Raw genomic sequence first — 11,124 nt, 5'->3', positions numbered from 1 at the left:
TTCAGGAATATATGAATATATGGTGTCATTTCCCAAAACTAAATTTCCATAAATGTAATTATCAGAAACAACAGAACCAAATGATGAGTCGGGGAAAACTAGCTCTGGGCTCACCTAAAGGGAGCCCGAAACCCAATTTCTAAATGAATCCGAACATATGAAAAAAACGACATTATTATTATGGGTTCGAGAACGCAACTAAGTGCAATCACTCTGCTCTGCGAACGAACGGACAAGATGACTGTGGGTTTTGTTATCTTTTTTTAAATAAACGTACTTTTTAAACGTTTCGCACATTCCGTCTGCACACAGCATTAATTTTAAAAAAAACTTCCTAAGAAGAAGTGGTTGGGCAATGGGGAGGAAATGAGATGTTGGGTGGAGAGGAGGAGAGGGGATGCTTGTGTTGGGACGGGACAGGACAGGAGAGGAGAGGGGAGCGGAGCGGTAAAGTTGAAATGACATTTTTTCGGCAGCTCCACCAATGGTAACAAATGTTGCAGAGCTCCTTCTGCCTCCATCCGGGTCTCGGGCTGGCCAGCTCGCTCTCCGGGAGAGGTAACAACATGGCGGAGGTAAGGAGACGCTGGACCGAACGACGAGTTCGGACCGGCATTGCGGGCCAGCCGAGCAGCCCCGACACCGGCAGACACCCCCTCGCTCCCGCCGCCTCCCCGCTCCCCCATCAGAAGGACGCGGCGCCGAGTTGCGGCGGCTGCCCGGGTACTGGGCGCCGCTCCGGTAGATGGAGGGACTGGGGTAGTTGTGGTGGGCTGGGGAGGAGAGAAGGGTACGAGGGATGTGGGGGTTGGACCGCCGGCGGCCCGGCTCCGGGCAGGGACGGGCGGGTGATGTCGAAGCCGGGCGCCGCGACAGGCCCGTTGAGATTCTTTGGCCGGCGCAGTCCCTCAGCCCGCGGCCGGTGACGAGGAGGCGGAGTTGTTTAGGAAGAAGCTGGAGTGGTTGCGAGACGCCGTTTCGCAGTTCCTTGGGTTAGTGACTGGAGGAGGAGGAGTAGCCTCAGCTGGCTGAGGCTCGGGCCGAATAACTTTTAGATAGCGGTTAAAGGCAGCGGATCCTGGCCAGAGAGAGGGGTGCGAATGGGCAGAAGATGCAGAGAAGGTTGGGAAAAACGGGCGGGGCGGAGAAGTAAAGGAGTGAGAAGGGTGAGGGAGAGAAAATAAATTCAAAGCAGAACTTAGGGGACCGTTTAAGAGTAGATGGCAAAAATAAGTCGTTGAGAGAAGAGTAAGAGGAATGGACATAATGGGAAAAGGGACAGGGAGGAAAGTGGATCTGGAAGAAAACGAAGTAGGGAGAGATAGGGGAAAAATAGCATAGGTAGAATTGCATTAAGCAGAGAAAAGGGGAGTTGATAAAAAAGCATGGGCAAGGGTTGACAGAGAAAAGGAGTTAGAGAGGGGGCAAAAACAGTCTTCTGGGAAGAACAGTGGTTCAAACAAAACCGTGAAAGTGTATGTAAAGATTCTGCATCAGGTCTTGGAGGAAAGATTGCGCGTATATAGTCATACAAGGGAAGGGTGGGCAAAAGTTGGTGGTGATGAGTGGAATGATGGGCAGGTGGAACTGGGGTTGGTTGTAGAATGGGATGGGAAAGATGCGATAAATTAAAGGAGAAAAGACCTAGATGGACAGGGTTGTGTGTGTTGCATGAAATTGTTCATACCATACCATTGGGCTGTAAGTTACCTAGGCTGAATATGAGAAGTTGTTCCAATTTATATTTGGTCTCTCTGTAACGATGTAGAGGGCTAAGGTCGGACAGCACAGTATAGGATTTGGAGGGCAAGTTAGAGTGAAATGCTACTGAAGCCTGAGGTGACTGCTGTAAACAGTACAGATTCTCCACAAACTGTTGCCTCTTCTATACTTGGATTCTCTAGTGTAGTAGAGGCTATGTTGTGAGCAGTGGATCAAGTTGAAAGAGGTCCAGCTGAACCTCTGTCTCACTTCAGGTCTGTAAATGGTGGTGAGGGAGGAAGTGAAATGACAGATGTTGCAACCCCTTCAACTGAGGAGTTGACCAGCTATTGTCAAGGAGGGAGTAAGTATAACGAATATTGCCAATAGTGGAAGCTGATAAATTGTGGAAGAGTAAAGAGAAGTAAGGTGTAAGAAGTAAAGTCAGAGAAGGGGGCAGGAGTACTGAAGGGATAGAGGGGGAAACAAAGCATGAAGGATAGGAAATAAGACTGTAGAAAGGGGAGAGAGAGAAAATGAAGGGGAAAATAATGGGGTCAAATTGGATAGAAAATGTAAGAAGACCAGGATAAAGTATCTTTAAAATGCCTGAAGGACAGGGAGAGAATTCCATTTCTTAGTACTAATGACTCAGCCTGCCAGTGGATGGATTTGGAGGAGCTCAAATATCTTGGGGCGTTTTAAGAGGCTCAGAAAAATTAGGAAAATAAGCTGAAGATGAGGGCACAGACTCTATGGCTCAACCTTTTTTATGCCTTTAACTGAGGGGTCTGTGGACCACAGGTTGGGATCCCCTACAACAGAGGAATTTGAAAGTCAGATTAGGAAAATTAAAAATGAAGGCATTGGTTGTCAAGGAGTTAAGTCTATGTCAATGAGTACAGGGAGAATAGCTGAATTGGATTTGGTGTGATTTTTAAGTTTACACATTCTTGAAGAACAGCAAAGAAAGTCTGAGCTGTGGAGCACTGAAACAGTCATGGTTGTGGATCACAGAAGTATGGGTAAGGGCTCAACAGATCATCTGAAGCAAACTGGAGTCAGATAATCTTGTGATGGATCAAATATGTGGTGATAAGTTCATCATGGCATCAAATCAGATACCATGGTACTTTAATCTTGTGGAGTGGGAGATGGAGATGATGGTGGAGACTGAAAGTGATGGCTTGAATCTTACTGTTCATTACTAGGAAATGTTAAATGAAAAGCATACATTTAGAGAATAGATGATTTATAAGAACTTGACCTGCATGTGGTATCTGGTGTTGTTTTGAATTGTGTTCACAAGAATCAGAATGAAAATGAGGATTGAGTGGGGGAGATACAGCAAAGCTCCTCGAGAAATGGAATAAGAGAAAGCTGGTGATGTCTTTAGCAAAAGGGAGAAGAAGTGAAAGATCTCTAGAGAACCTGAGAGGAGCTGACCAAAAAGGATGTGAAGGGACAGAATCTCCAAAGAAACTGGTAAAGTGGAAAAGGAGCTGGTCAAAATTCGATCTTTATGATTAGGGGCCATGTGGAAGCGGCATGAGAGCCTTTGTTGATATATGGAGGAAAAGAGAAACTAAGGAGGGAATACAGCAGCTAGATAGCAAGTGGCAAAAGTCAGTGGTAGGTGATCAGGAGTGAGATGAGAGAACTGGGGCTGAGCAAATTGCTAGAAGAGCATTAGCCTGAGAGATTGAAACAAAAGCTTTGTATCTGTCCTGGAAAGAAAATAGCCAAAATACTGAGTAGGTCAGAAGACAACTGGGATAAGTGAAACTTAATGTTCCATTGAGACACCAGCAGAAAAAAGTTAGTAATCAACTAGGAGGTAATTTTATAAGTGCAAAATTTACTAAAATTAAAAACAGAAAATACTGCAAATGACAGGTAGTATTGATGAGAGAGGGGAAAAACAATCTGTTTAATTTTCTTGATGTCTCATTTCTGGTGAAAGGTCTAAAATGTAAGTTCTGGTCCTCTATCCAGAAGTGACTCCCTGATTTGCTCAGTATTCCCAGCACTTGTTTTTGCTTCAGATTTTCAGCATTTAGAATATTTTACTTTGGAAACACAAATTTCAGCTAAAGTGTAAGCAGGGAAAAGTTGTACTTTCTTCTGCAAAGATGTGACAGCTTAAAAGCTGATCGTGATGATATTTTAAAACCAAAGCTAAGCAGAGATTTTTTAATCAGAAATCCCTTAAAGTTATTATGGAGTACTAGGTGCTTTTGTCTAATGGCTAGACGGGAAAGAGAGACTAAATGTATCAGGACATATTCAACTCTGATCAACAAATTATGAGAATAAAATTCTGGTTAGGTTTCTGCCAGACTGTTTCTTTCATGACTGCACCAAATCTACCAAACCAGTTCAAGGATTGAAGAATTTAATCCAAATTGATTCTCTGTGATTCCTTTTACTTTAATATAACGATTGAGAGTAGAAGAAATTATAAAATGTCAATGGTGAGGGAGAAACAGCAATTATTCCAAAAGAATGGATGGAGATTACATGGCTTTTATAGAGAAAACAGTTTTAATGGAGAAATATCTTGAGGTGTGCTCCATGTGCAGAATTGAGCATGGCGCTGATGTGAATTTATTGTTAAGACATTTTCAAAGCTTTGTGTACCTGGTTTTTGAAGAGGCATTTTATTTATTTACATCAGTGGAATTGGTAAATGGGTCTATTAAATCTTCAAAGTAACTTCTAGTTATTTTAAATCAGATTGTATTCCTTATTATTGATGTTAACAACTTTTTTGCTGCTGTAATGAAATGAGAAAGCCATTACTATAAATATTTTCAGTGAATATTTTATACATATTTTCAAGCTGTGTTCCAAAACACTACATAATTACATGGGTTATGAAAATGTTTTGTTTGCAGATGTGCAAGTAAGTTTGAGTAGAAACTTCAGCAAAAAATACTTCTGCAAAGTAGCATCCCTTTTGCCCAATTCCCAGTAGGTGAATAGAAAGCTTTGGCCCCAATGTTCAGTGTGTGATATATTTTATGCATTGGATGTGAATATTTTGTTAATCCTTGCATTTTGAAATATTTTATTTTAGGCTTCCTATGGAAGTTCGAGTCCAGGTAAGTGCTGATCTACTTTACTTTTGGGTGTGACCCCTTGTAGTTTAATTTTTAAGATTTGTTTTAAAGAAAATAATGTATAATATTAGTGGCTCCACCCTGCAGTTAACATAGGCGTGCAACACAAATATATGTATTATATAAAGAGGATGCATTTAATCATTTAAATGATGTTCTTTTTGGTATGGCGTTTTTTGAGTGGTAATTTTTATTCTATTTGTAGTTGTCCTTTGCAACAACTAGAACAAATACTAGATTTCATCAAATTATTCAACTTTTATTAACCTACTTTTTGTTGTACGATGAATTTTAGAAAACATGCAGTCCTTGCTTTAACAGGCATTTTGTTACCTTACATTAATTCAGTTGATGGCAAACTGTCTTAAAATCTAACATAATTACTGTTAGAGTGATTTTTGGGTTTAGGTCATTTATACTTAGCAAATGGCTTTGGCCACCAGTCTAATTTTCCCTGACAATGTACTGTGGATTTAGTTTGTAACGATGCATTTCCTAAAAGCTGTGAATCCCAGTTCAGATGCTGCTGGCGCCTGGGATGGATGTGAACCAGAGGTGTGAAGTTTGCATGTAGTTTCGAAGACAGCATTGTCTATACTTTGTAAATATAGATTGCCCTTTGTGTTTAGCAAATAAATATCGAGCCCCACTCTGGGCCAGCAGACCTTTCCAGTGAAAGCGTCTCCGTATGATGCCGGCTGTACCTTGTTTTGTCGAATAAAGAAGCTGCTTTGTATCTACCAGTATCTGTCTCTCCGGTGATTTCATTCACGCAACAACAATTGGTGTCAGGAGTGGGATACCTTCGTGACCCATCGTGTGGCCAGCGATCCTAGCAGTCTCAGTGGGTGAGTATTTTCTAAAATAGCTCTCACACTTGGAGCTGTTCGGGTCGGTGGTACACGGGAACACGAAGTATCACGAGTGAAGAGAGCTGAACTGGTAGATATAAAAGTGGTGTATGCGCGTGCATGTGTGTTTATGTAAGTGAGGAAACTTTGCGTGTTAACTTGGTGAGACGGAGCCACCAGTTGCAAAAGGTGGTAACCGACGGTTCAGGATGCCAGAGTGGGGGTGTATATACTCGTTCAGGGAGCTGCATTTTAGTGTATACGTTTTGCAAGTGTGATGCAAAGGAATACAGCAGGCATCATGAGTTGAGGTGCTCAAAAGTGGCAGATTGTGGAGTATATACTTTGCAGTTTTAACTATGTGCTGTTTAACTGGTACCCGTCTTTTATATTTTGCGTAGTGTGGGAATTGGTGTGGAGATATCTCAGGGAGAGGTTTTACCCAGATTGATCCACCAGAATGGCACCTATTGGGGTCAGGCAATGTCAGGTTGAGAACCCTGATGATCCGAACCAGCCCTTGACAATGATTACGATCATTCATAAGCCCTTCACCCCCGGGGAGAAACAGAGCATCTTGTCTGAATTGCCCTCACTTAAAGTCGCCTTGTGGGAATTCAGAATTCTGGCGTAAGCTCAAGGAAATTGTTGAAATTCACCAGATGTACCCTAAAGATATACACGTGTTGGTAAAAGCGAAGTGCCTGAGGAATATGTGGGACAGGATCGCCCAGGGGGTGCGGAATGGTACATGGGCAACTACTGGGAACACCAGCAACGAAGAAAGATATCTCTCTTTTAAAGGGGAAGTGAGGCAGCGGCTGGGGGGAGGTGAGAGTAACTGGGGAACGATAATGGCAGTAATTCAAAAAGCTGATGAGACAGCCATGGATTATGCGGAATGTAAATATCGAGCATATGAGGAATATTCAAGGTTGGATAATCCAGGGAGGGACAACCCAGTATTCCTGAAAATGCTGAAGAAGGCCTGTGCTCAGCCCACCAGAAAGTTTTAGATTTAGGCATAACGGTGGGGTCAACCTGATCTGTGATAGTTTCATTGGCCAGTGAGATAGACCGAAGAAAGTGCAAGAGAGATCATAAAGTGGCTAAAGTGGATGCAGCTGCTGTGATGTCCTAGAGAGTTTGTTTTGCTTGTCAACAGCCAGGGCACAAAGCAAGGAACTGCTGGAATAGACGTGGGAGGGTAAAGGAGTTGATATGCTACAGGTGCGGCCTATTGAGACGTGGTTGGAGGCAGTGTCCAAAAAAGAGGAAAGAAAAACAGATGAACGTCACAGCAGACACACAATCTCTCACCTCATCGGTGCCCAGTCTGTCGGTCGATCAGATCACAGAGCGAGCAAAGACGGCTCCAAGTTCAGGAAAAGATGTGGCGGCGGGCCCGCACTGCCAGCACTGGTGACCCGCAGATATACACAACAGCATCGTTAGGGGGACGGCAATGCAATATGTTAGTGGACACAGGGGTATCAGTATCAATAACTGACCTACCCTTAGCACAACCGGACACGCCATTTATATTGGGGGTGTAGGAGGGAAAGCGGTGAAAGCAGAAAGAAGCGAGTCACAAATATTCAGAATCGGGGGAGTGCAGCTTCCAGTGTATTTCTGGGTACGTCCAAATATCAAGGGCTCCATCCTTGGAATAGACATCCTAAGGGAAGCAGGAGCTGTTATAGATTCGGGAAAGGGAGAAATAATATGGATAAGTCAGGGGCAGCGAATGCGTACAACCAACAGAATACACAGCCTGGCTAGCATAGTCGCAGCTGCCCCGATCACCAGAGACTGGAGCTAGGATGGTGTCTATGGGTTACTTTGTCAGTGGTTTCCAGCAGTGTGGGCTAGACACAAGCAAGGTTGTGGTCGAGTAAAGATAAACCCAGTTAAAATAGAGGAGGGTCTGCATAAACCCCATAACCAGTACCCTATAAAAACTGATGCACAGACCGCTGTTCAGGGTATAGCGAAGGAACAAGGACACCAGGGGATGCTCAGAGAGGCTGCGGCTCTTACTAGCTTGCCTATATGGCCAGTAAAGCCCAGAGGATCATGTCCATTAACAACAGGCTATACCGCCCTTAAGACCAGGCCGAGATTGCAACTCACAGTGGCAGGCCCTGCAGCAATCCTGAATGGCTTGCCTCCAGAACATAAAGTTTTTCCAGTCCCTCCAAAGGCAGACATTACTGCGAATAAGGCAGCAGGGGAACAAGAGGCAATTGAAATTGCGAGTGTGCAGGAAGAAACGACAAGTCAGTTTAGTAAAATTTTATGAAGAGATGGAGGCAGAAGAGGAGAGGTGGCGGAGAAAGGGAGCAAAGGAGGGACCAGATGGGAGCTGGACACACAGGAAGGGAAGAGTCGAGGTGGCCCCACCATGTATTAGGCAGAGGGGAACAAGAGGCAATTGAAATTGCGAGTGTGCAGGAAGAAACGACAAGTCAGTTTAGTAAAATTTTATGAAGAGATGGAGGCAGAAGAGGAGAGGTGGCGGAGAAAGGGAGCAAAGGAGGGACCAGATGGGAGCTGGACACACAGGAAGGGAAGAGTCGAGGTGGCCCCACCATGTATTAGGCAGATACTACTGAAGTTATATCATGAGGTGATGCATCAGGGAAGGCAAAGCATGATCACAACCCTCCAGCAGGTCTGGTGGTAGCCAGGGATGGGCGAGGATGTTGAGAAATTCCGCCGCCATTGTATCATTTGTGTCCAGCATAACCATGGTAAGGGCAGAAAGCTACAACTGGCAGATCAGCCTCAGCCGAGGGGACTCTGGGAAAACATCCAGATAGACTTCACGGGGCCCCTGACAAAAAGCAGGGGGAGAAGCTACTGTCTAGTAATTATGGATCACTTCACCCGGTGGGTAGAGGCTTTCCCAACAAGGGACTGCACCGCCCGCACCGCTGTATGGATCCTAGTTCAGGAAATCCTCCCAAGGTGGGGAACCCCAGTCCAGGTGGATTCAGATCAGGGAGCACATTTCACGGGGAAAGTGATGAAGGAAATGTGCTGACTGCTAGGGATTCGACAGCGGTTCCACGTACCCTACAACCCCCAGAGTTCAGGGATGGTAGAAAGGATAAACCAAACAATCAAGAATGCGTTAGCCAAAGCTACAGCTGAGACAGGAAAGACATGGGTTGATGTATTACCAGGAATCCTGATGAGACTGTGTGCAACCCCGAACTGCACGTTGGGTCTCAGCCCCTACGAATTATTGATGGGGCAAGCAATGCGACTCCCTTGTGGGGTAATGACGGGTTGCTGAGAGCCTGGGGCTTACAGGGATAGAATGACCCAACATGTGAAAGACCTTTGTAACCAACTTAAAGTGTTAAAGGACTGAGCGAAACAACAGCAGCGAATCGCTGATCAGAGAGAGCCAGAGGGAAAGGAGATAGTCCTTCTACAGCCCTGCGGCCAAGTTATGGTGAGGGTGCTGCCGGAATGGCCGGGGTTTGCCCCCAGATGGATAGGACCACAGACGGTACTCCTAACCAATGATACTTGTGTCTGTGTGCAAACTCGGTGAGGCAGCCCCTGGAAACACTGGACTCAGGTTAAAGCATACAACTCACCTTCTTGTTGCTCCCACAGACAGAGTGGGGGACCAAGTGTACCCAGTAACCATGTAATTACAGAGAACCTAAGAGAGGAACACCAGCCGGCCATGCCAGACCAGACCACAGCTGATGAAAACATATCCGGAGGAAATGCAAAGGCAGAAAACGCCGAGATCGTGGCAGAAGACACTAAGAGCTTGTTGGAAAACCATGAATAGCCTGCTAAAGTGTGATGATGATGGTACTCTGTATTGAAGGCTGGTTGCTGAAGGTAGATAATTAGTTTAATAGCATAGAATAGGAAAAAAATTGGAAAATAGACGGGGAGGCATCCTTAAGTTAAAGCAGAGGCAGCAAGTTCCACAACTTAGATGGCATTTAAGACTGCACACGGCATCTGAAGGCAGCCACCCTCAGTCTGAATGAGGAGCTGGGCCCTTTCAGCAGTTGGGCCAGTGATTGACCGGACAGTTCGGAAGGGGGTGCCACCGGGGAGAGGTCCTTGCAGACATTTACATAGAGGCCACCCCAACCCATTCCCATAGATCTATGAGAGGGCCTATCGGTGCTCCTGGAAAGAGAGTTTTAGTGACCAGAGAATGAAGGGCTGAAGACCAAGCAATGTGATTGCAGTCAGCCTGCAGGGAAAGAGCCGACAGGCACACGAAAGAAGCCGCATTTCTAAAGACTTGTTCAAATTTCTGGAACAGCCTCTCTGTTTAACATTTGGTAGATAGTGATTAGGGAATGCTAGGGTAGATATCGAGGCACACAAAATTGGAGAATTTCGAGGCAGGGCATTTTTTTGCTGCCCTATTTGAGTAGATCCTCTTAGGTCGGCCTTTCCTGGTACAAATTTATTTTTGTCCAGGAGGGCCAAGAGGAGGGACTGTCAGAGTGATTTTTGGGTTTAGGTCATTTACATTTAGCAAATGGCTTTGGCCGCCAGTCTTCTGTTCCCTGACTGTCTACTGTGGATTTGGTTTGTAGCAATGCATTTCCTAAAAGCTGTGAATCCCAGTCCATTTGTAACAGTGCATTTCCTAAAAGCTGTGAATACCAGTTCAGATGCTGCTGGCGCCTGGGATGGATGTGAACCAGATGGTGTGAAGTTTGCATGTTGTTTTGAAGACAGTATTATCTATACTTTGTAAATATGGATTGCCCTTTGTGTTTAGCAAATAAATATCGAGCCCCACACTGAGCCAGCAGACCTTTCCACTGAAAGCGTCTCCGTATGATGCCGGCTATACCTTTTTTTTGTCGAATAAAGAAGCTGCTTTGTATCTACTAGTAACTCTCTCTCCGGTGATTTCATTCACGCAACAACAATTGCAACCCAAATATTGGGTTAAGCATTAGAACAAAAGTGTTAATATTTAAAATCTGAAATTATGGTATAACAATGGCGACCTCTCTTTCAGGCAAAGAAACTTAAGTATTTTATTAAATTTCTTGGCTGTGGCATTTAATCAGCTATATACTGATGATTGTCTCTCGCAAATCTGAAACAATTAAGATACTGTTCAACGAATGAGAGAGGAACCAGAGGACATGCTAAGCTAATTCACAAGAAGTTGAGGCAAGTGATGCTCTTGTTAGGTTTATTATGAGATTATTTAATTTGAATTATTAATTTCACTTCATAGTGCCTGAGGATATACTGGAGATTAGTAGGTTTGTCACTATTGTACAAGCTTTTATCACTGGTTAGGATACAGTTTTTCAGTTTTGAATTGCATCTGCTAATACTTTGGTGCATATGCATTTGAATTAATGTGGGTATTTTTATTGAATAAATTGAACATAATATAGTGTTAGGTGTGGTCATTTTCCTCTTCTTATGTTAACCAA

General features: G+C 44.3%; 1 protein-coding gene across 3 annotated transcripts in view; it reads left to right on the top strand.

Annotated features, from left to right (window-relative positions):
- The first annotated feature begins 546 nt into the window (after positions 1–546).
- The window catches only part of LOC134343967 (mesoderm induction early response protein 3-like), a 72,684-nt gene continuing 62,106 nt past the window's right edge, over positions 547–11,124 (top strand). Inside the window, exons 1-2 of one of the 3 annotated variants that reach the window (XM_063042954.1) lie at positions 547–575; positions 4,781–4,805. In XM_063042954.1, coding sequence (XP_062899024.1) covers positions 567–575; positions 4,781–4,805 — 34 coding nt within the window. In that variant the 5' untranslated portion in view covers positions 547–566. Of the gene's footprint in view, positions 576–1,976; positions 2,066–4,780; positions 4,806–8,220; positions 10,853–11,124 lie in introns of those variants that run through there. The other 2 variants (XM_063042955.1, XM_063042956.1) reach the window with 2 other exon arrangements.

Source organism: Mobula hypostoma, chromosome 3 (assembly GCF_963921235.1).
Source record: "Mobula hypostoma chromosome 3, sMobHyp1.1, whole genome shotgun sequence".
In the NCBI taxonomy this organism is placed as follows: Eukaryota; Metazoa; Chordata; class Chondrichthyes; order Myliobatiformes; family Myliobatidae; genus Mobula; species Mobula hypostoma.
This window is presented reverse-complemented; position numbering and strand designations above follow the sequence as displayed.